The following is a 27,100-nucleotide window of genomic DNA, read 5'->3' as shown; positions in this document are numbered from 1 at the left end:
ATTTCCCAAAATTCTTAATGACAGCTGAAAACGTAGTAGAACTTGAATTTTTAAGAGCTGGAAGAGAACATATTATTTTGTCAAAGTCACATACAAGTTGTGGGGTGATCAACAATCTGTGGAAAAAATTTCCGGTTTTAAAAATGGTGAATATCATACGGCAACATAGACAAATCAATATCTGTGACAGAGAATGGTAAAGCTTCACTGAAGGTAGCTTTCCATAAAAGATGTCTTTGACTATACTTTGTATCTCTCTTGGTATATTATTCATATCAAATATCACATTGCATAATAAGACTGTGGAGGTCTACCATGCATGCAACAGTTCCCATCAGTTGTCACCCATCCGTACATCAATTCAAGCTGATCCTGGTGTGTGTCTGACAGACATGCTGCAACTCATGATGTCTCGGGGTATTGTTCATGCTACAACTTGACATTGAACTCTGTGTTGTGTCATTCATTCATGCCAGACTCACACTGAAATATGCTCTGTGCTGTTATCATTAGAGTTAGAACCCACACTGAAGCCACTCTGTGTCTCAACATGGGCATAACTAAGTAATTGTTTGGATATGGGGGAGGTAGAGTAAACGAGAAATCAGACAGCCATACTGGAACACTGCGCAAAACAAACAGACAAGAGGGATGTGACTTTTGTAGCGATAATCAAAAGTAGTCCAAGCATGCACAAGCGATTACCAGGTAGGTTTTTTGAAGCTGCGACAAAGTGGCTGTCAGTCAGCCATTACTGGACTGTAACAATTTATAACAGGAAGCAAAGTCATGTTTTTATATCCATGAAACCAAGATTAAACCTGGGTTGTGTAAACCCATTTCTCTGTTCACAGATCCACCTACCCTTTTGAAAAATTGGTGGTGACAGAGTTAAAGTATTTTGTACACAGCCTGTTTCTGGTCTGGTTTGGTTTGGTCAAGAATAGCTACAACAATGTTCCATTGAATCATGTGATTATTTCACAAGAGCATGTAAGTCACGGAATTTTTATTGTGTTTGCAAATAAGTTGACATGTGTTATCATCTTGTATTATTGTAGTAATACTAACTACACTATCACTGCAGTTACACTATCCACTGAAACTTCTATACAGTCGCAATTTTCATCATCTACTGTACAATCTGTGTAGTTGCAATTCATATTAGCCATTAAATTATCAACTCTACATTGTTGCTGTAAAATTATACAATGAACATTCTGTATTCTTGCTACAATACATCAAGCCACTGATCAGCTGATTTTGTTGCCATTAAGCTGGCCACTGAACGCCTTGTATTGCTGTTGCAGGGGGACCCATCCAACACCGTCCATGGTTACAGCTTCAATTCTACCCAATAAATACCCTAAACTATTTGCCGCAATACGAGCCAATGGACATCCTATATTGCAATTACGCTGGCCACTAAAATAACCTGGATTGTTGCTGTTACATTAGCCTTTCATAGTCCAATATGGTTGAAGCTTCAAATGCCAACAAAACGCCCTGTACTATTTGCTGTAATACAAGCAACTGATTCAAAACACCTTACAGTACTGCAGTTACAATAGCAAGTGGGCACCATGTACTACTAGCTGCTGACTTTGAACACCCGATACTGCTGCTGCAATACTAACGATTTAACACCCTATTTTGCTACAGTAACAAAAGAGAAGAGAAGAGCAATTTGTAACAGTTACAATAGCCACCATACATGCTGTATCATTACTGCAAATACTAGCCATGGAACAACTTTTGAGTTTTGCTGCATCACTACTAAGTGAAGATCCAGAGCTGTTACTGAAATGCTAGCCAGCCAAACTCCTGTACATATTCTCCCAGCAATACTTGAGCACTGACAATTTGATTTCACACAATGACCTTATCCCACACAGAATGTAACCTACAGTTGCTGCATACTTATCACTGTCCTGTGTACTACTGTTGGAGTACACTGAAACTACACACCTTTCACCTGGTCGCTCTCACTGCCCTATACACAGGTCTACACTCACCCCTGAAGTCAACTGGGTTCGGCTAAACCACTGCGGTAAAATGGTTATGGACTGGAACAGCAGTTTAGCAGACATTTCATTTATATAAGTCAAACCTCAATGTATTGCCACACTTAAACACATTTTTATCAAAATACAGTACTATCCAACACAACAAAATTTCAAGCACATTTCAATTTTTAAAATAAACTTGATGAATCTTTTCCTTTACTACCAATTATCCTCATTTATTCCGTGTATACCATTTCCGTGTTCATCGGCAATTTGAAAAAAGTCCAGATGAATCTCAAGAGTCGCAAAGTACAACACAGTCAATGCCTATATATTGGGTAGTGTACCAGTATTATTCATAAACACTTGTACTTCAGAAACTACCACAATACAAGCTTTGAAATGATTGAGACAACAGTTCTGCAGATATTTTGCCTAACTTGTTGGAAGACATTTTGAATTTTACACCCTACTATACTCTACAGTTTCAAGACAAACAGCCTCTATCAAAACAAAGCCGTCTTTGTCATATGCGGAATGGCAACCTACACAAGTACATGTGCCCCGTAAATATTTTGCAAACCTGGGTACCAAACTCTCATGTCAAAAATGTCCCAACCTTTTTCAAACATTCCTCAAGTGTTTTTTTGTCAAAAATTGTTCACTATTTTACTACTTCTCAGATTGTCAACTCACTGTGTACAAGGAAACAATTTGATAAGTGAAAGAGTGCCAAGGTTTTTTTGATTCACATACAACCTATCTAATCTTTTTGAAATTTGTTAACAAAAATTTGCACTCTGGGAATTTATTTTCACCACAGAAAGTTAAAGCTAATCTGAGTTTTACACACAAACGATGAGTCAGACATTGTGTTGTCACATAACTACCCTGATTTACTATCTTGGGTTATCATGGGTGTGCCTGTTCCATATTTCAGACAGACCGACAAGTTGCATTTATGCTTTTCAACCAACCTTGAAAAAATGAATGCCCAATTTCTTGCTTAGATTGGTCTGGCAGCACTGAAAAAAAGCAATACATGAAGTGATGCAATGGATTTTGCGTTTGATATTTAGATCAAACTGTATGGCCATGACTGAGTCATGCCCCCTCTGTTTAGTATCTACAGAAGCAAATGCTCCAAGTCTACACTTTTATTCTATTTATTATTTACTACTATCTGATTATGTTGTTTATGATCACCTGTGAGGGCAGCGGTTCCTGACAGTCCTTGTAACCCTGTAACAAGTCCAGCTGGCAATGTGGTGGTGGTAGTGTTCGTAGCTGTGGGTGTACCTGACATAAGGAAATAATCAGGATTAGTAAAGCAAAAAGTCTGTCACCAGCAAAAAGGCTTTCTAGCACTCCTTGCATGCCAAAAACCACCTACCAGCCCAATTTTCAAAATTTCTATCAAAAGCTGTATAGCTTTTCAACAGTCCTAGCATGTCAGAAATTCACTTGCTTAAAAGTCAAATTTTCATTAAAAAGAATCCAACATCAGCTGATATTTACTTCTTTATCATGAATATTTTCAACATACTGCTAAGAAATAAGCAAACATCCTATTCAGTCTTGATGCTTTTCCAGAACATACTTTATAGCTCTAAAACTAACACATTGTACCTCTGAAATGCAAGCATTATCAAGGTAATATGTAACGATCACATACATATAAAACACAACATGTGTTCATTTTTATCACGTATAATCTTCTGAAATGTAACTTATTATCTGCAATGAGGTTTCTAATATTGATAACTTCACAGTGTACTAGTGTAACAAGGCTATTCCTGTCTACTTGAAATTCACATATAAGATCAACCATACAAAAGCAACTGGAACAGAGATATTGAAATTTCATCACACATTTGATCATTGAAGTTAAAATGGTACCACCTCACATAGATCAATTAGATCTCTGTATCCAGAGATAATGGTCACTATACGCAGAAAGTCACCTTGTACAACAATACACATTGCCATTACAACCTGACAGTTACCTGGGCACTTCAACTAAACTAGAAACTGACCTTGCACACCAAGGTCAACGTCACCGAATCCCCAATTATAACCCTCAAGTGACCTCTAAAATCGATGTCATTAGAACCAGAAAGTGACCTTACACTTAAAAGTCAATGTCAATACTAACCAAAGGTTTTTGCACAAAGTCATGGTCAGTGACACCCTAACGTTACCTTGCACACTGTAAAGTGATCTTGCACACCAAGATCACTGTTGTCACTACCAGTAAATGACCTTGCTGCTAATACCAATATCTTTAGTACCTCAAAGTTCCCCTGCACCCCTTGAATGTTGTGAAAATATGAAAATGATCAGTTATTATATCCCAAAAGAGAACTTCCATTCCAATAGTCATCACAACCTTAAAGTGATATATATATCAAAGTCAATGCCACAATGGCCTGAAGTCACTGACCTTGCAACAATTCAACAAAGACCCTTTGCATACCAAGGTCAATGTCATCATGACCTCAAGTGACCTTGCAAATAATGTCAGTGTCATCAATTCCCGAAAGAGCCCTTGTATACCAAAGTCAAAGTGACCTAGCAAATAATGTCAGTGTCATCAATTCCTGAAAGAGCCCTTGCATACCAAGGTCAATATCATGACCTGAAGTGACCTTGCAAATAATGTCAATGTCATAAATTCCTGAAAGAGCTCTTGCATACCAAGGTCAATGTCATCATGACCTCAAGTGACCTTGCAAATAATGTCAGTGTCATCAATTCCCGAAAGACCCTTTGCATACCAAGGTCAATGTCATCATGACCTCAAGTGACCTTGCAAATAATGTCAGTGTCATCAATTCCCGAAAGAGCCCTTGTATACCAAAGTCAATGCCATCATGACCTAAAGTGACCTTGCAAGTAACGTCAGTGTTATTAATTCCTGAAAGAGTCCTTACATACCAAGGTTAAAGTCATTTTAACTTGAAGTGACACAATTGCACTATAATCCAAACTACACTTTACAGTCTGAGAATGATCATATACATTACAGCTGGTATTATTTACCTTGACAAACAATTCAGCAGACCAAAATCATCATTATTTAATACTTGATTACAAAAGGCCTAAAAAGACTCATGCACCATAGTAACTGTCGTTTTGTCTTGCAATTGCAAATAAACAGTTGCTGATTGGATTGTCACACATTATATCATTAACATCCTGTTATAAATGCCCTCTTTTTTGGAAAACAGTAATAGTACCAATGGTAAAACCAATTACTTTCTGTGTAAAGACGTTGACATGTGTGTTCATGATCTTTTTAGAAGATGCTTGCTCAGTTACCCTAGACACTAGTTGGAAGACTATGTGGTAATAAAATACTTCACATTTAGTTTGAATAGTTTTTATGTTGAAATTCTGCCATGAAAGCATCAGGCTAAGTATAAATGATTAAATTTCAGATGTACTTCTCACATCATAATATTAGAATGCTCACTCATTCATATACTGGGTAAATCATTCTTTCATTTTCTCTCTTGCTGAGAAAAAAATTATTCTTCGCATTGACGTAAGGCATCAGCAAATCATCCCAATACAAAGCTATAAATATAATTTACAGCTATTTGTCTAAAGTATGGGACCCAATTTTTTCACAATTAAACACAACTACTGCAGATTTAACGTCTAAATGGGTCAAAATATGCAATGAAAATAACATAGTTGTGTGTTGATTTGGTCTTAAAGAGGTGAATTTAAAATAAAGAAATGATGAGACATAAAGAATACGAACTTCTTCATGAATGATTATTTTCAAATAGAAAGGTTCAAATTCAAACATTCAATGGTTTCCAATTACATGACCATAAAGGGTTGTATCTTGTCACCACTTACAAATTCATCATATTGGACTGTACAGCGATGACTCTGGCATGCATTTGGACATATATGTGCTACAATGTTGCAAAATCCACGGGCACTTAGTTGGTATATGTAACAGAAAGAGCATGGTTGAGAGCACTGAGACAAAATTTGTCACCATTGATGATTTTGTCTGCAAGTAGATTTACTGGGGACCAGTTGAATTTTTCTTTACTTTCACAAAGATACGGCTTTGCAACAAAAACAGGAAAATGCTAGCTATTTAAAAGAATTGTGTTGATCGTAAGGCTCATTGGCTGACTTGATGGCTATAATTGTGATAGGTCAGGTGTGCGAAGGAGGTCGCCTGAGGAAAGACAGCTGGTGTGTAAAGCACTTATGTTTGATACACTGTTGTATATTGTCACAATTTGGAAACTGTTTCAATGTCCATACAGAACATTTCACTCTAAAATTAAACAGAAAAATCACACCATACATTTGTGTCAAGGAAGTACTACGGCTGTTTGTAGTCAGAGAGATGCTGACCACACATTAAAGATATTCTTTAACTACAAATGCACATCCTGAAGATATCTTTCATCTCACAACAGATAAACATACACAAATGCACACAGACACACATACATACACACAAACACACGAATGGCTAAATCCAACTTGGGTCAACTGCAGCTTGTGCCGCATATCTAAAGAATAGCATCTTAACTTGAATTCAAAAATAAATTTAATACATGGTTTTATCCTGAAAAATAATGACGACATTATTAAACCAAACGTAAAGGAAATTTGCAATGTAAACTGTTTGAGAAGAAAGCAAGGCTGTATTGTTACTCCATCCATAGAATGCCCACCTACATTTACCAGGGCATTTTGGGGTTAATGCATAGGGACTACAGACAGACAGAAAAAGAGGATATCACAAAAATAGAAGAACAGGAAAATACAGAGAAAGACTAACGAGATACAGTACATAGCTAGATAAGAACATTACGTACATAAGCTTTGCCATTTTACAATAGACGAGAACATATTAAGTCAGAAATACTACGGGGATGCACAAGAAAGGTTGGAGTCTTGTCATGGGAGTGGTGCTTGTACTTTTGGGGGTTGATTAACAGCTTGTTGCCATGATAGCCATGCATAACAAAGCGTAATTGCAAGTCGGTGAGCAGCTTTTCATGTACAGGAAGCAAGCAGGACAAGCAATATGTTGATGCTTTCCATGCACAAGCAGCCAGGGGGATATGCACCTATCCCTCGTGGTACCGCAGTGTCAAGCAGGTGTTAAAGAGAGTGTTGTGATGTCATGGGATAACTCACCTGATGAAGATAGTGTGTTTCCAGTGCTAGCAGTAGTGTTGCCGGATGTGGCTGCTGCAGCAGCCTGCACAGCGGCTTGCTGCAGCTGATTTGCTGCAGCTACCAGTGCTGCATCAATCAAAGAAGCCAATGAAAAGTGACAGCATCAATGAGGAGAATAGATAAGACGTCTACTGATAACAGAGATCCATTTCTAGTGCAGTTTGACATACAAGGTATGTGAAACTTACAAAGACATGCACCCAGTCATGTAGGATGATTCAAGTCAACTGATATGAACATCAAATTAATCATTGCACCCCATTTTCCTGTAAACCGGTCCACACTCATCATTGAAAACAATGGGTTTAGGCAGAACCATAGAAATGAACGGGTTAAATGTTTAATACATTTAATAGCTACATTTTTGTATCTGAATTATTTCCTTTGGAGACTAATGCCTGATTAAAAATAAGAAAATAAAGAGTATGAGGAGAGTGCATCTTGAAGCTGTTGATGACAATTCCAGCAAGCAAAGAGCCAAAATTAATGAAATTATATAAATGGCATTGCAGGCTATCTTGCAATGTTATTAAGGATTTCTACTAGTGATAGTGGAATCTTTTTGCAATCATTTAAAGCAGCAACTTTTGTGCCCATCATCGTGGAAAAGTGCACATTGGTTACCATAAGAAATGGTATATGTACAACCACAATATATGAGAGACTGGCTGTGACAAGCAAAAGGCAACACTACTGGCTACCTCCAGCACTGCCATATAGGCTGCCATACTCGATGACACATTGGTGCAATAGGTGTTACCATCCTGTGTTGTTTCAGATGTCAGATGACTTTAAAGCCATGATTGTGGTACATTTGGTAGTTGGGCTTTGATACAGCACTGTAGACGGCATCCTGGAGTTACCACTGCCTTAGTATGTTACGGAACAGCAGTACTTAACAACAACCAAAGCTGTGAAAGAGCACTCTGGCGTAGAAGGTTATTTAGCTATAACATAAAACTATGGCACAGACATACAGCAGCAGAGCCATCGCATAGATGGCAGCAAAGCCATGAAACAGAGCCATGGCATATGTGACAGCAACATCATGATATACAGCCATGGCATAGATGTCAGCAAAGCCATGACACAGAGCTATGGCATGGATGGCAGCAAAGCTATGATAAAGAGCCATGGCAGATGGCAGCAAAGCAACAAAACACAGCCATGACATGAATGACAGCAAAGCCATGACACAGAGCCATGGCATGGATGGCAGCAGAGCCATGATAAGGACCCATGGCACAGATGGCAGCAAAGCCATAAAACACAGCCATGGCATGAATGACAGCAAAGCCATGGCACAGAGACATGGCACAGATGGCAGCAAAGCCATGATATAGAGCCAAGACATAGATGGCAGCAAAGCCATGACACTGAACCATGGCATAGATGGAAGCAGAGCCATGACACATAACCACGGCACAGGCGGCAGCAAAGCAATGACACAGAGCCATGGTGTTGGTGGCAGTAGCGTCATGATATAGAACCATGGCACAGATGGCAGCAGAGCCATGATATATATAGAACCATGGCACAGATGGCAGTAAAGCCATGACACAGAGCCATGGCATGGATGGCAGAATAGTCATGATACAGAGCCATGGCATAGATGGCAGCAGAGCCATTATAAAAGGCCATGACATAGATGGTAGCAAATCCATGATAAAAAGCCATGGCATGTATCGCAACAAAGCAATGTTACAGAGCCATAGCACAGATGGCAGAAAAGCCATGATACAGAGCTATGGCATTGACAACAGTAAAGCCAGCCATGGCATAGATGGCAGGAAAGCCATGTCACACAGCTACTGGCATGGATGGCAGCAGAACAATGATACAGAGCCATAGCATAGACCGCAGCAACGCCATGAAATACAGCCATGGCATGAATGACAGCAAAGTTATGATACAGAGCCATAAAGCTATGATACAGAGCCATGGCATAGATGGCAGCAGAGCCATTATAAAAGGCCATGACATAGATGGTAGCAAATCCATGATAAAAAGCCATGGCATGTATCGCAACAAAGCAATGTTACAGAGCCATAGCACAGATGGTAGCAGAGCTGTGATACAGAGAATGATGGCAGCAAAGCTATGACATAGAGTCATGGCACAGATGGCAGCCTCCTGATGTTATCCAGCCATGGTATGTATATATACAGATCGCAACGACCATATGGCAGACATGTTCACAGCTATGGTACAGACTGCAACAACCATGGCAGGCATGGTCACAGCCATGGTACGGATAGAAATGACCTTGGGGGACATGGTCATAGCCATGTCCACGTAGCAACAACCATGGAAGACATGGACACAGCCATAGTACATATAGAAACAACCAAGGCAGCTGGTCATAGCACTAGCACAGATAATGCCAACACTGCAAACAAGGTCATAACCATGGTACAGATGGTGGCAACCATTGAAGACATGGTCACAGCCATGGCACAGATGGCAGCAACTATGGCACAGGTCAAAGCTGTATGAAAGGTTTCTTTCATGATATCTGTAAATGACAGAAATAAGGACTAATTGCCTTAAAACTGAGGGACAACAGAAGTACTGGTGTTTGTTTTCAAGAAAGCAAATAGCATTGCAGATGATATTTCTGTACAAAAAGATGCTTTGAAGCAAAGCTCCACAAACAAAGCAGCTGTACAGCTTCTTTGTGACGAATTCCTTGCAAAACTATGATGGATGGCTCTGAGATGATTAATCAAGCAGATATAGGCAGTAAATGATAAAATGATAAATTTGCAGTAAACTAACTTAAAAAGGCTAAAAAAATATACAAAAGTTCTGCAGCAAGCAAACAAACAAACTTGCAACTGCAAAAATATTTGGTGAGTGCTTGAAAAAATTTGTCACGGCCTGAAACAGAGTTTCATGGGACAATCATTGAAATCATGTCCATCTGATCATGCAAAACAGGAAATTGTGTTACAAAAATGGCCAGAATTGAAGCAGAATAATGCTATCTATAAAATTAAAAGCAATACACAAGGAGAAAAAGCAACTAAACTATGTACATATGTATTTGAATGCAATGTATTATATGGTATATTATATGTATATTATATGTATATTATATGTATCTATATGAACTGCAAAGGCCTCTGGTCTTCTCAGGCTAAGTTTCACTTCACATAATCAAATTATATGTGGATTTACTTAATGATATCAACTTGTAAGAGGACAGAAAGCTGTTCTTGTAAAGCAACATTGTCAGCAAATGCAACGTACAATCAGCATTGCATGTCATTCACGTGTACATTAAGGGATAAACTTGTACATTACATTGAGTGCGTTACTTCACTGCCGATCTTTTAGCAACAAAGATTTTTATTGAGATTCAGATCAGATTGGTAGGTCTGTCATATCTGCACCAGGAATGAAATTTCATTCCTTTATCCCCCTTTCCCTTGAAAATTTTATACTACACCATTGAAAACAATAAGACTGTACCACATTAAACAGTCAGATGGGTTAGCATAGTACACAGTATTTACACCTGCAGCTGGGGAAACATTGAACAAGTACAGCATGGTGGGACGGATTATAATGCTCACATAAATTGAGTAATGGGCACAGATGCAATATGGCAGGTATGTACGAGGTTGAATTTTACAACTCTGCATGTGAATCAATGCAAACCTGTCTGTATCAAGAAACAGCCACATAAATATCTATATGGTGGAAAATTTACAATAGTTGGGATAGAGCACAGAATTTGGCTTTCAAGAATGAGCATTCTATTAAGCAAAATTACACTAATGCTTGACAATTCTTTTCAGTCCTTTGTGGAGCATTACACCAGCGTTACAATTGATAGCACCCAGCACAGTGGTGCAATCAGTCTGTAAATCTGACATCTGGTATACATCATTACGTTGCTGTCAATTTGTATGCCATGAAAAATATCTATCATGTTGCTGTCAATATGTCAACCCCCTGGCTTCTAACAGTGTTATTTTCAATTCTCATATCAGGGGTACTGATCATGTAAAGCTACATTGCTGTTAATCTTGACATTGTCACTTTTCATCCATCATGTTGCTACAAATCTGTCGGTCAGGCACACTGCGTTGCAAGTCATTTTGTCACTCTTAATCTATGGGCAAGATGTTACATCCATTCTTGTTGTTCTGTCATTCCGCAGACATCATGGCTATCATCAAAGAGTTCATGTCCATCTTCACAAAAGCTACTGTGTATAATACCATTGGTCTTTACAACCGCTTCTCTGATGGTACATCCTTCAAATTGCTGTCAATCTGTACATTAACTGTGCATCCATAATTGTGTTATGGTCATGGTCAATCAGTGTATAAGACATTTTGCGTACATTAAGTTGCTGTAAGCCGTGCATCACGCTCATGTTTCACTCAAAGTCTGTGCTCATACAAATTATTGTGTTGATGTCGATCTGTTGCACTTTGTAAATGTGCCGAATTGAGTTCCTGTCAATCTGTTATTGTTAACAAATGAATGGTGTCCAAACATGAATTTCTTTGTCAACTTCAACAATGCATGTAACACACATACAAATTGTGGCGATGAGCTGAATACTTCAAGTCCTTCAAAACTTAGGGGTGAATTATATTATAAGAAACAATGGGAGTTGACACAGAACATTTAACAATTGTCATAACAGTGAAAGCACTGTCTACAGCTATTTTTTGTCAACACACAATTAAACACAATTATATGAGAACTTTCCAATGAAAGAAACATGTTTCATTAACTAAGATATCTACGTTGTATTGAATCGAATCGCAAGAACCGGTGTATCTGTAGATGCAATTTAGACACAGCTAGTTCAATGGTTTGGTAAAACTGCTGTCCACTTAAATAAACTTATCAATTCTTTAAATCAAAGTCATGTTCAGGGTTATCAAATATTGCACATTTCTTAGAGTTGGTGAAAACTGTTTGGCCAAAGTGACACAGACTGGTTGATGCAAGATTCACACACATGTTAAATGCCCTGTAAAAGTGCACCACAAAATGTACAGGGAGCAGTCTTTTACATATCTCCAAACACAAATAGCATTTATTGTGCTAACAATGCAAAGATTGAAGAAAAAGTACATGGCAGACAGCATAGGATGTAACAGCACGAAAACTAAAAATGCACGAGTATTGTTTACCCTCCCTTTAAGATTGTTCTGTGTGCAGATACATATAGGTATGCAACAACTGGTTACATATAGGTATGCAACAACTGGTGGTATAGGCTGTACTACAGGATTGGGAAGGTGATCAGTTATTAAATTCACTCGTCTCACAACAGATTCCACAGCTATTCTTAATTTATATCATGCTCTGTATATGTAGGATTGTAATATGTAGGAGTAATGGATTTGCTTGAAACAAAAAAATTCAAAAAGATCCTTCAAGGAATGGACAAAAAAAGACACTATACTATGTATATCATAACACTACAGAGTGAAGAATGTAGCATGCATGCAAAAAGTGACTTATAGGATGGACTACAGGCTCTAGGATTCTTAGGTTATCAGCAAGCAATTGAACACTTCACTACAGGATTGTGTTGGTAGTATGAAAGCTTGCATGTAACGAGGGATGGGTAGGATGAACCAAAGTAATGTTGTGTGATTGTAGGGTTCACCACTGGATCATGTCAGCAGTAGATAGGCATGCAACAATTGGACAGGATGAACTGTATGATTGTAATGGTGGTAGTGAAACTGCAGGATGCACTACAGGATTGTTCTGAGTGCAGATACACACACAACAGGTTGGGTAGGATGCACTACAGGATTGTGATAGCAAGTATGACAGATAAGACACAAGCGATCACCAAAGGACTGTTTGGTCTGCAGCCAAGAAGTCAGTGTAAGATGCAATACAGGATTGTAAGTGTAACGTTGATGGCATGTAGGGTTCACTACAGGATTGTTCTGCCAGCAAATATGTATGCAACAATAGGCTTAGCAGGATGCACTACAGGATTGTAAGAGTAACGTTGATAGCACGCAGGGTTCACCACATGATTGTTTTACTACCATATATGTATGCAACAATAGGCTGGGCAGGATGCACTACAGGATTGTAAGGGTAACGTTGATAGCATGCAGGGTTCACTACAGGATTGTTCTGCCAGTAAATATGCATGCAGCAATAGGCTGGGCAGGATGCACTACAGGATTGTAAGGGTAACGTTGATAGCATGCAGGGTTCACTACAGGATTGTTCTGCCAGCAAATATGTATGCAACAATAGGCTGGGCAGGATGCACTACAGGATTGTAAGGGTAACGTTGATAGCATGCAGGGTTCACTACAGGATTGTTCTGCCAGTAAATACACATGCATCAATAGGCTGGGCAGGATGCACTACAGGATTGTAAGGGTAATGTTGATAGCATGCAGGGTTCACTACAGGATTGTTCTGCCAGCAAATATGTATGCAACAATAGGCTGGGCAGGATGCACTACAGGATTGTAAGGGTAACGTTGATAGCATGCAGGGTTCACTACAGGATTGTTCTGCCAGCAAATATGCATGCATCAATAGGCTGGGCAGGATGCACTACAGGATTGTAAGGGTAACGTTGATAGCATGCAGGGTTCACCACAGGATTGTTCTGCCAGCAAATATGTATGCAACAATAGGCTGGGCAGGATGCACTACAGGATTGTAAGGGTAATGTTGATAGCATGCAGGGTTCACCACAGGATTGTTCTGCCGGCAAATATGCATGCAACAATAGGCTGGGCAGGATGCACTACAGGATTGAAAGGGTAACTGACACAATTTCATGTCATCATAAAATTGCTCTTTGTGTAGACTGTATGCAACAATAGTAGGGATAGGATACACTACAGGATTATACTAGTAAGTATGACAGATTAAAGCTTGGCCTGTAGATAAATGCAACAATGGACTAGGTAGTATTGCACTACAAGGTTGTATGGGTAACTGTGAGAGATTGGGAAGGACCATTATAGTATTGTTTGGCCAGCAGATACACATGCTATGGGACATTGGGTACAATGCATTGGGGGATGTAAGGAAAGGAAAAATACTGAGCATTGTGGGGAATGTGCAGAGGGTACACCATGGTATTATGGGATAGCATGGGATATTGGTGTCAAGGCGATAGTTAGGATTTCAAATGAAATCCTGTGAAAAAGATTATTCCACGTGGTGTTATAACACTGACAAGACAAATCCCACAAGAGGTTGTACCCACACAAGTAAGATTTGATTAAGACCGTGGTCCCGACATGCATTGAATAATAGGGCAGGGACTTCAACAAATAGTCTTCTAAATGCTCTTGGTCCCCACATGCGGTCTCTATTTTTTATGATCTGAAATCTGTTATACCAAATATGTATGTGGTGTCCCAAACAAGCACATCACACCCACGTTGTCCAGCATTTCCATTAGAAGAGAACCCTGGAATCTGTGTTTTGCAAAGATGAGGAATAGAAGTCAGTGGCACACTTAATTAAGCGAGGGGGAGAGGAGGAAAGGGAAGGGGGCATTGATTGCATTTGTCAAGCCTACCTGACGTAGACAATCCTGACATGGCGGCATTTGTATTCCCCGTTGTTGCCGCACTTGGCGATGCAACCTGTTGTTGTTGGTTGGCTGCTGCGGCTGTTGCTAATGCTGCTAACTGAGGCATACCCATTGCACTCAGAGCTGTCAGAAAGATGATGGATACGACACAACTTGATATCTAACTTGACACAGATGTCAGATTCAAAATGTTCAATTCATTCCCAACAGTACAGTTTGTCTTAATTAAAACATACTTTTATCCTGTATACTACTCTGTGTACAAAAAAACAAGTCACAAGAAATAGGGGGTTTTTGGAATTGGTCAACATTATGGTAGAATGGGCAACAGGGACAATATTCGGATCTACCACATTTTGGGGTCATTTTGAAGCTCTTGGAGTAAGAAAAATTTTCACCATCTAATTTTTTGAAACTTTAAAAATTTTACTTTACCTCAAAGAGTTAACATATTTGAATTTGAAATATTGGTAAAATAAAGAAGTAACAGGACCTTAGGCGCACAATAGGGGAATTACTGATGACACAGCCATTTGCATACACTGGGCGGGAGTTTTTATAATAATTCTCATGGCATCGCTTTGACTGTAAGAAAAATTTGAATAATCATGATGGGCACTTTCATGACATATGCAAAAAGGGTCAAATAGTTGTAGAGGGAACACATTTTGAAACATATGCGTTCTTCAACAAAAAACGGAACATTTTTTCAGTTTGTTTTCGGCTCAAGTTTAGTCACATAGTCACAGACCTCCTATGCTAGATTCAATGACAATAAACGCCTGAAACATGGCAAAATTATGGGATTCTGGGACCAAAAGCAGCACGTCCGATCAGTAGCGTGGCTTTTAACATTTGCATAGCTTTTATGCTAATCCGGCTTTTATAGGGGAAGTTCTGTTTAAGGTAATTGTTCCATAGTTCAAGAACTTTCACAGTGAACCCTAATTTTTTATTCTTGATTTTTAAAGAAAACAGCTGAAATTTTCCTTGAGGAAAGTTTGAGCAAAAGACATCCTTTCATTTTGAAGCCCTTATTACCTTGATACAAAAGATTAAAATTACAAAAATAACAAATCCCATGTTACCTATTTCCTTATTTACTGACAAGAACACACCACAAGCTGTTCTCTGTAAACAGGCCCACATTCAACCTTTATAACAGTGGCTTTGAGCCAAACCAAGGAAGTGACAGGGTCAAAATCAATTTAAAAAGCAGAGCTTCAACTGTTCCTGAACTTACTTTATAGATGATAATGTAATCCATTACTTCAAACATTTCCTGAAAATGTTTGAAAACATTTACAAATTTCATTTCACAACACATCCTTATCATACAATCTTCTCAAAAAATTTGTTTTTGAAAGATATGTATATTTCATTCTGTGTCACTTCAAAAGCATATTTCTTGGCTTTAATACACAACTTTAACACAAAATGACTGCACAACGAAAACAGGAGACATTACAGCACAATTTATGACAACTAATCTATCACTACAAGTTTCTCTCTTTCAACATCGCACTGCAAACCTATTACTGTGATGTTTGTTCCTAGTTTTTAAGGTAGAATACACTTTTGGGACAGATATTCAGACTCTCAAACTTTTCCTCCTCTGATCTGATCTACCACTTGTGGAAGCTCATTTTAACGCTCTTGGGAGTAAGAAATATTTTCATTGTCTTAGTTTTCTTCCCCAAACACTTAACACAGGGATGGTGGCCACTTTGATTTCATACGTCAGTAAAATGTTAGGTAATTTGTTGCTCCAGTACCAAACTTTACACAGTGACCCCTGTTTTTTTCATTCTTGATTTGGTAAACAAATGGTTTTTAAGTTTCATTGAGGAATATGTCTACGCAAAGGTTTAAGACTTTACTCACGAGGCGCATACTACCTTACAGGAATGTTTTGATCCAACAGAGTGTTTGTTTTGGGCGGAAAGAATTCGACCTGTTGTAACAGTTGTTTCCCATTGAAAATGAAGTTTAGCACATAATATTTGCTTCAGTAGATACCCTTAATATATCACACATCTTTAATAACACTACCTGAGCTAACAGAGGCCATTCTGAAAGTTTTCTTGACTTGGTCACCCCTATTTACTTTGAATGCATCCATACTCATGACTGAAAACAATGGGTTTTGGTCAAAATATTGTATTGAAAGGACTTAACACTGAAATACATGACAGATTAGAACAGTCATGATATTTTTCAATGGTTTATTTCAAACAATAAATGTATCCAGTACACTGGGAAGAATTGAACATTTTTATGATCACACACACATGAATTCCGACAAAGATGTTTGAAGGCAGAAAACACACCACAAAGAAAACAGAAACATAAAATAAACAGAAAGTATATCAATATATATGCCACTTGCATACAGATATGCACGCAATGTTGACATATATGCACACACATTAACTCAAAGCAATTTGAACCTGGGGAAAATCAAGGCAAACAAGACTCTTCAAATATATGTTGTATTGATAGAGATATGTATATATTAATAGATATTGACATTTGCATTGAGAATTGCAAATATCAATGGCAAATATCAAGTTGCTTAACCATGAGTACATGCACCACTCTTTGTATTAAGGTTTTCACAGCAACGTCTTGTGATATTAAAATACGTGCAATTAAATCACTCATTTGAAGCGATAGATACTTCAACTAATGCAAAGCTCATAACAGCAGGATTAATACAGAATGCTGCATTAACTATAACCACAAAAATACAGAACAATTTTTAAAAATTCTGAACAGCTTCTCATATAAGAGATGATGGACTAACAGCACATATATATCGCCTACCACAACTATCAAATTCATTGAACTTGAAGACATGTAGAACTTTCAAAGGATGAGCTGGACAGCAAATTTTAAAAAAACACAGAAACAAAGTCACCATCACCCAATGATCACCATATCCAACAGTCATGGATAACCTCATAAAAGGCCTCTCTCTTAAACTACGCAAGCACTATGACCACAGTTTAATGCAAAACTCACAGCACTAACACTGTCAAGCATATTTAAATTAGCATCAGCAATCTACCCAAAAAACCTGAATAGTGTACAAAACGTCGGCATCATCAATCAAGTGAGCCAAAAACCATGTGTTAATGCATTGTCAGTGTAACAAACTCTGTGTCAAATCCCTGACACTGTATAACATCTGACAAACGTGATATCACACGGTGACATCATCCAATAGAATGCGACATGACAGTGTGACATCATCTGATATGACATGATATCAATGTGGGACATAACCTACACAATGTGACATCACTTGGTATGACATCATCAACAACATATAGCATCATTTGACCCTACACAATATTATGCAGTGACATCATCAAAAATAACGTGGCATGTGATATCACACATCACATGATATCAATGTGGGACATAACCTACATGTGAAATCACTTGGAGTGACATCACCAGACAAAATGACATTACCTTCAACAGTGAATCATTACCAAAACCAAGTAAAATCATGGATACCACATATAATCTTTAACATAGTTTGTTCTCATTGACACCATGCCATTTACACTTTCCCATCACTAACAATATGCTGACATACATCATTTGTTGTTTACACCATCTGGTCCATCATCCAATTGGTCACGTTTTCAATTCCATTATACCGTTTACTCATCAGCAATCACCACCTCCACATTTATAGTTGTCGCTTCATGCAAACCTCCATGGTTAGTTTCTGTGCATTTCAGCTTCTTTGTGGTGGAAAATAATTACAAACATTACTTTGACATGCAGTTTTGGAACAGATTTTTGCTGGTGAAATCTTACCTGCTAGTTGGTGTACATTTGTGAAGGCAGAAACATTTCCGGTAGCTGCAGCCTGCTGCATCAACTGGAACAAGGCCTGAGGATAAAAAAAATTATCAAAATGACAAACAAATCTTCACATCTTTCAAAATATATTTCAGTGTATATTGTGGTAAACTATACTGTCATTTAAATTTACAGACTTTATATTGACCCGGGTTAGAATGACAACACTGGGTCAATACTGAAGTCTGCATTCTGGTTTGAATTCTTGACAATGCCGCAGTATACTGGTGTATCATGACCCTTACACCACCTTCTTTTGGTAAAACCCTGTTGTTTTTAATGGCAGGGTTGGACCTCTTCATTGGGAAACAGGGGTGAAAGGTTTACATGTGTGCATCATTTGACCAGTAAAATAATCTAGATTCTGTATTCAGCTTTGACATATGCCACTGCCACTAATGCAGAGCCACACCATGCAAACACATTCTATTCCTTCATATTTCATCTGCCATTCTGGGAAGATGATGCCTGCTGGTACACATCCACAGGATTTAAGCTTCCATCATACATTATTTGGCTTTGAGAGTTTTTCCAACCACCAAAGTGGAGTAACACCGTACTGGTCAAAGCAAAGAAGAATTTTACACATCCTACAAGCACTCCCAATGCCATGGCATCAACAACTTGGAAAATTTCAGTTCAGAAGAAAGTGTAACTTGTACCAAGTTAGAATGCGCCATGGGGAAATATATTCACACTCTCAAATAATTTTGATACTTTTCCAATTTACCTCTTGTATGGACCAATTTTGAAGCTTGTGGATGATTTTGTGAAAACTGAAAATTTAATTTCTGCCTACAGAGTTAAAGCATAGGGATCGACTTCAAATATATGTAAATCATAGTCATAAGTAATTTGTTGCTCTGGTTACCAAATTTGCACAGCAATCACTGATTTTCATTTTTGATTTTGAGAGAGAATGGAAAACTTGAAGTTTCCCTGAGATAAAATTGTCAACGAGCAAAAATTTAAATCTTTCAGTTTTGAAGCGCATACTACCGTAAATGATGACTGAGATCAGCTGAAGTACATACATATATTTTTGTGAAAAAAGTGAAATAACACAATTACTAATGATGACATGAGTGCAATCATATACCTGGATTTTCCACGAGGAGATATTTAGGGATGGGCCACCCCTGTGTTTTTGGAGCAATCTATTCATATGTTAATAACCAAACAAATGAATATAATTTCACAACAATAGAATATGCAAATTATTTACTGTTATGTTGATTGGCCTTCCCTATTTTTCCAGGCCGAGGAGAACATCGTAATACTGTGACCTAGATCAAAAATTAAGACTACTAACTGATTTGAATTTACATCAACAGATTCTATCGATGTCATTTCTCCTTTGCTAAATCATTTGGGACTCCAGGACGAAATTCAAACTCAAATTTTTACAGCACTGTGCTGGAATGCTGCTTGTATAGACACACTTTGATGATAGTGAAGAAAATTAACATTTCATCTTCCTTACTTTGTGAAAACTGAAAATCTGATTTTCTCTATGTAATTGAAGTAGGGATAGCAGTCATTGTGAATATCAAATATCAAAAAAGTTAGGTCATTTGTTTCTCTGGTACCAAAATTTGCATGGTGAACCTGATTTTTATCCTTGATTGTGAGAAAGAAGTACAATTGAATTTCCCTAAACAAAGTTCCAGGAGCTGTTTAAATCTTTCATTTGCACCTGAAAGCTTAGATTATTGTTGGAAGTTTTGAGTTCTGAAGTCATTTTAATCTATTCCACTGTTTCTAAAACAGGAACACCATTTTCAAAGAAACTATCATAGAAGCATAAAATGTTTGAGTAAATCACTGTTCTCTGATTTAAAATCTCAATTAATGACACAGATTACCAAATCTAAATTTTCTGATTGTTGGCCTTTATGGATTCAAATGGTGTAGATGGCTTTTGATAACACAATGAATGAAATATGCATTCCAAACATTGCAAAAAAATGTGTGATTTACTGCCAGCAGTAAATGGAGAAGGGTACAATTTATGTACGATACTGTCAGCAATAGTTTCAGAGGGATACATGTTATGTGTGTTACTACCAACAGTAGTTTGAGAGGGCTCTAGGTGTGTAAAAACATTTCGTTGTCTTAATTTTTCAAAAATTAAAAATTTCAGGGATGGCGCCCATATTAAATTCCAAATCACGATAAATCTTGGGTAATTTGTGTCTCTTGTACCAACATTTGCGCACTGACCCCAATTTTTATTCTTGATTTTGAAAGACAAATGGTTGAAATATTCCTTGAGGAAAGCTTGAGCTAAAGTTTAATTCTTTCACTTTTGAGGCACATACTACCTTAAGTGAGACACCGCCAACAGCAGATGGAGAAACAAATACACATTATGTGTGATACTGAGAACAGTAACTTGTGTGAGAGAGAAAAATGTAATACTGCCAACAGTAATCTGTGAGACATACACACACTATGTGTGATGTTGATACCAGTAACTGGTGTGATAAAGACATACATTACGTCCGATATCATCGACAGGAAATAGTGAAACACAAACGTCAAACAATACGAAGTACGATGAATATAATGTTAGAGATAAAAAGTGTAGAAGGTTTTAGATAGAACCCACTTACACCAAGCAACTGTAGCACACTAATACATGCAGCATCCTATGCTAATCATATAGGAGTAGGTTAGTACTACATCAGTCGTCAGTCATTTGGCAAACAAGGTCTCATACACATGGATTACCTCTTCCCAAATGCATCCTTGCCAGATGTGCAGTTGTCATGGTAACAGTGTTGCGATGGAGACACTGCCAGAGATGTGGTTACCATGGTAACAGTAATTGTCACTGGGGCACCATTGGAAATGCAGTTGTCATGGTAACAGAATTGTCGGGGAAACAACATTTGGAGGCAGTTGTCACGGCAACTTGTTCCAGTAACTGCTCAAACTTCTTTATTTTTAGCATATTGAGAACAAACAACGCCAACAAAACAGTTCTGCACAGTGCAGACAGCAAATACAGTCTACAACTGACATCCATGAATTAAAATCTGTAAAATGGGACAAAATATATCCATGTCCATGAGACCTTGTATTCAACAAATATTACTTTCATTCATGGTCACAAGCTGCACTGTTTTGATGTTCATATCCTGCACAGACTTTTGATGATGTCTATGGATTTATTCAGAATACCTTGGTAACAATTTCTCCCAATACTAGCCATTAACAAATTGAAATATGATCTAGGTTTACATTAACAACAAGGCTGATTAGAATTCAAAAAAAATATTGCAAAATATGTTCTATCCAATTTTGATGTTTGAAGCGCAAAATTTTACATGAGGGCAAGACTGTACAATACTGGGCCTGTATAGAACAGTTTACAAATCAACACACCCCAGGGTTTGGGGAGTGTGTTAATCCTCTTTCTACCAGGCTCCATAGACAAACCATAGAAATAAATACCTCTTGGGAGAAAGAGGATTAAATTGCGTTAAATAGCTCAGGAGGGCCCCCTAGGGAGAGGTATTTATTTTCATGAGGAATATTGGGTTCAATATTCTTCAGGTGTGCCTACATGAAGTATGCAAAACAGTGCAGCCACAACTCATGATCATCAAACTAAAGCAAAGGGGTTGAAATCTTACCGCTAAGTACTGAGGCCCTAAGGTGCCTAACCCCGTCACAGAATTAGGTAGATTGGCACCGCCCCATACGTTGGAACCTAGTTGTTGATGTAAACGTTTGGCCTCTTTTTCTTTCGGAGTGTCTGCAAACTTTACTGTAAGTGGTGATGAGCATCCCTAGTACGATAACAGGGAATGAACTACGTCAAAGACAGCATCTACCGTTACAAAGCACTAATAATTTCTCTCTAAAAGCTCAACCTCAACAACTTACTGCAGTGTTCATGGACAGTGAAGAAACTTTATATTTTGCCACAAATTGAATCAATAAATGCATTTTCAGTATTTTCCTTGATTTTAAGAATATCTTAATAATTTGGCTATCAGATATCAGATATCAAAATTAACTTCCAGACCAATGGGCATACTTGTGATTTAATGTAATGTCCTTATTTTATGGCAACCTTTAAAACATAAATCCATATTCATAGTGTTGCCAATATTGATATTTTACTCTGACAGTCATAAACTATGTCATACATAAATGCACATTGCTATGTGTGGACAATGGGTGTCAGCACTTCGGCAATATTGCAAACTTTGGCACAGCCAATGTGGCTAACCAAGTTGCATATCTCCTTGTCATACTTGATTTTATCAATCATATATTGTGATTTGGCAAGTGGGCCATGAAAACTCTGACTTTGGTGAAACTGCAGGAGTTTCATGAAGCTGAGCATTTAGAGCTGATACGCTAGGTTCAGAAGCAGAGGCTTAACAGAGGAGAAGGTAGATTGATAACAGGACTGTTACAAACCACGGCCTGTACAGCATTGACTGTGGCAGAGGCACTAGCAGTTGCCTTCATTTGATCAAGTTGTTTGCGCATACGCTTCTGATCTCGTTCTTTTGAGGTTTCGGCAAAACGTACTTGAATGGGAGAGTTACAACCCTGGAGATAAGAGAGTCATGCGTGCCAAACAGAAAGAAAAGTACAGTACACAATGATGATGATAGACACATCTGAAACTTCAAAATTCATTCCTTTTAAGGAACTGAAACATAGATAAAAGATAACTAGTTAAATTTTACACAGCCCAAATTAACCCTTTGAGCACCAAAGTCGACTTTTATCGCTTTTATAAAACATATTGAAGGCAATATTTTTCAGATGTTTGCCAAAATTTTTATAAAAAACTGCAGCCATTGAGATGTGATGACCATTTGGTCCAAAATTATCAACAAAATTTACAGAAAAATTCATAAAATTGGTGAAATGTTGCACAAAAATTTTGGCAGGAAAAATTGCAGCACTCAAAGGGTTAAGTATAATTGAAGAGAGAGATAGTTTTCATATTTTACTGCTTGTAAGAGGCTCTCAGAGTTACAGTTTGAGATTGTAGCTTTTGTTGGACAATGAGAGCGAATTTAATCACAGCTGAAGTCAACATTAAAAAGACCCGATTTCTGTGTTGTTAAGTTCATGCATAAAATTTATCAGGAGAAGTTTTCAACAATTTTTTTTTTGGCGACATCACAGATGGTAGATATGTTTGTCTACAAGCAGAGAAATGACTGACCTCCATGGTAGATGATTTATCAAGGACTTTGATGGCGTTCAATGCACTCTGTCTGGTTGAAAATGTTACAAATGCACAACCTACAATCAAATAGGATAAAAATATATCAAAACATATTCATATCTGACCCACATCCTGCCAAGGTCATGTGTCACCAGCAGGTCAAGTTGGTTAACAATAATGAAGCACAACATGTCCCATATGTTGCATTTTCACAAAGACATGAACAATTGAAGGCCTGTGAATAGACCTTCTCCCAGCTATCCCACAATGCATTGGTGTGGTAGCATCAAACAATGTATACATGCTCAAACCAACAAAAATATACTGATATTGTGTAGTACAACAGTTTGTTGTACATGAACGACACAATTTGCAATGCCAAAAAATGCCCCATGTATTTTGTATCCATTGGTGATGATAATATAGGTCAGGGAGTAACCTTCCATAGAGATCTATGAGTAACATACCCTGCGTGTACCCTACGGCCAGTAAGTTCTATGAGTAACATATGCTTTCTATACCCTGGCACACACTGCATCATAGAACTGGTAAAAGAACTATACCTACATACTGTAAATATGATTTTTACTGACCAAACTTTTATAACATACCGAGCCAAGTAGGTGAAAATACGTTTTGATTTGCTCCTTACTGCTTTTTGCTGACTCAGCACATGGAGAAGTGATACTGTTCTGCAGTATTAGAGTTAAAAGTTCAAATACTAATCACTGCATTGTGTTTAACCCACTACAGTTTAAAATCCACAATACCAGACTATTTTTACATAGTCTGACACTTTCTCATGGTCTCAAAATCAGCAACTAGTACTTTTACTTTGCAAGATTCTTTGTTGTTCTTTATCTCATTGTTGTTTTGCCACCATGTGTTTTCAAAATAGATATGTGTTTCTAGCCCTGGGACATGCACTTCAGTGACTTTGAGTTAAGTGAAAATTAAAGAAATTCACTAATTCATGAAAGAAATATTCTGCTTGCAAATTCTGTTCTTTCGCACAAAAATCCATCTTGGCTCACCTGAGGGTTGTATTATGGTCAGAGGTGAAGCCGGCGAGGGGCTGTGAGAGAGTCTAACTTGGATTACCCTGCCATCACTCTGATCTGACAAACCAATACTGAAATGGACTTTTGTGTTACTACTCTACATTTTCACAATTCTTACCTCGGCTATTTCCTTGGGCATCTCGTAATACTGTACACTCTTCAATTGTTCCGTAAGGGGCAAACATTAGTCTAACATCATTTTCATTACATTTCTTTGACACCATTCCCACAAAAAGTTTTCTTTCTTCAACTGTAAACAATAACAAACATAATTAATAAATTGGCAATCTTACTTGTATAAATATTACTGTCCTTTATCAGACTGTCGACAAACTAGATAAAATAACAAAGAAATGAAAAAGAATCTTACGACAAAAAGCAGACATTTATGAATGAGTATCAAAAGTGACATTCTACACATGATAAATATTCGTTACTCTGAATTGATAAACAAAGGATTGCTTCCTTTGTTTATCAATTAAGAGTAACGAATATTTATCATTTATCACGTGTGGCCGAAGACAGAAAGGATTTTTATTATCATATTCCCATGATGGTATTTTATCGTAAGCTAAGCAGTTCACAATTCGCCAGTAGATCATGTGAAGTAAGTTAGGGGGTCTAGGGTAGAAAGCTATTTGCATACGAGTGACCTTTGAACTGTATTGAGACATATCAAGAGACATGTCAATCATCGCTTTGCTAATTTGACACTGGAGAGAGACAATCAAGAACTTCCATTTTGAAAAATAAAGTGAATTTTTTTCCAAACAAATTGTGTGTCAACACTTTTCATTCTGAAACAGGTATCCTGCAGTTACATGGATGATATTTGTCACACTGCATGCTATGCTGACAAGGACATTACCTCAATTCTACAAACAGAAAGGACAATACACAGCAGGGTTACAAGGAATTGCAAACATAAGTCACTATTGGCTGATATTTAAAACCCACATGAAGCAAGCAATATAATTATGAAACAGGCTGCTTTGGTTCAGAAACATTCTGGCTGAAAAATACTTCAGGGACACTGAACACCGGGAAAGATGTCATTTCTGAGTGAAAGGCAGTGAGTGAGTGAAAGGCAGCGAGGTAACTTGGGTGCAAATTATACGTTCATGCACACTTCTTGATTTTGAAAACAAACTTTACTCTCAGACTACTTAAATATATGATCATAGTAAAAGATGACAATGTAACACTTCAGGTCATTAATGATTGACAATTTTTTTTTCATTTCAGTAAAAGTGTTATACCCCTTAAGAGCAAATTCTCCTTCTCTTCAGTCAAATTATATTGTTTCACTTTTGTAAATGTGGGACTCTCTGTCAGGTTGACCAACTGAGATATGACCCTTTCAGAATGTCAATTTATCTCATTTAATACTAGAAAATTGATCTGTGTACTCACCATTTCTATTTTCACTGTCTGCAGGTTTCATCTGTATGGGATGATGCATCTGCAATAAAAATTTACAACTTACTATTACTTCATGTTACCTCATGCAAAGATTCTTTTTTTGCAAAGAAACGTATAAAACATGTAATTAGCGAATCCGGAATGCTTCATCCTTATCCTGGCAAGTTCACATGTCACCATCAGGTCAAGTTGGTTCAAACATGTCCTATAATACTGTAAATGTAATTTTTTTACTGACCAAACCTCTATAACATACCAAGCAAAGATGGTGAAATACATATTGATTTTGCTCAATACTGCTTTTTACTGACTCAGCAAATGGGGAAGTGATACTGTCTGGCAAGATTGTCTATTTCTAAAATTTGTCACATTTTAAAAATAGTTCAAAGGGGGAATGCTGTTATTTGGAGACTGAACAGCATAGCTGCTTACCCTGCCACAACCAAATTTAAGTACAAGTGTATTGTTGTCTGTGGAAAAGTTGGATCGTTATACTCAGAAATAGGGGTGACTGGGTTAATTCATTATGACATCATTAAAATAAAAAATCTGCAATCGTAAATGCAAGATTCAATTCTGAAAATATAGCAAGAATGAACATTATTATCCTGGATTTGGGCTATGGAAATTATAGCTTTGAATATTTTCCTGTGTTCGGGCTATGGAAATTGTACAATTCAAAACACTTCCCATGCATTATCACAGGTTTTAATGTCTGCCCATAAAACATAAACTCCTTGGCTCA

General features: G+C 37.6%; 1 protein-coding gene across 14 annotated transcripts in view; it reads right to left on the bottom strand.

The window, feature by feature from the left end:
- LOC139121576 (CUGBP Elav-like family member 2) overlaps positions 1-27,100 on the bottom strand; it is a 62,703-nt gene that overhangs the window by 10,159 nt on the left and 25,444 nt on the right. For 2 of the 14 annotated variants that reach the window (XM_070686620.1, XM_070686649.1), the window contains exons 6-13: positions 26,347-26,395; positions 25,052-25,183; positions 23,870-23,949; positions 22,311-22,466; positions 18,625-18,700; positions 14,776-14,913; positions 7,188-7,295; positions 3,213-3,305 (exon numbers count right to left, since the gene is read on the bottom strand). In XM_070686620.1, the coding sequence (XP_070542721.1) occupies positions 3,213-3,305; positions 7,188-7,295; positions 14,776-14,913; positions 18,625-18,700; positions 22,311-22,466; positions 23,870-23,949; positions 25,052-25,183; positions 26,347-26,395 (832 nt within the window). Of the gene's footprint in view, positions 1-2,983; positions 3,032-3,212; positions 3,306-7,187; positions 7,296-14,775; positions 14,914-18,624; positions 18,701-22,310; positions 22,467-23,106; positions 23,242-23,869; positions 23,950-25,051; positions 25,184-26,346; positions 26,396-27,100 lie in introns of all 14 variants that reach the window. The other 12 variants (XM_070686645.1, XM_070686681.1, XM_070686602.1 and 9 more) reach the window with 11 other exon arrangements.

The sequence above is a fragment of the Ptychodera flava genome, chromosome 2 (genome assembly GCF_041260155.1).
Source record: "Ptychodera flava strain L36383 chromosome 2, AS_Pfla_20210202, whole genome shotgun sequence".
Lineage (NCBI taxonomy): Eukaryota > Metazoa > Hemichordata > Enteropneusta > Ptychoderidae > Ptychodera > Ptychodera flava.
Note: the sequence above shows the minus strand (reverse complement) of the source record. Positions and strands in the feature narration are given on the sequence as shown.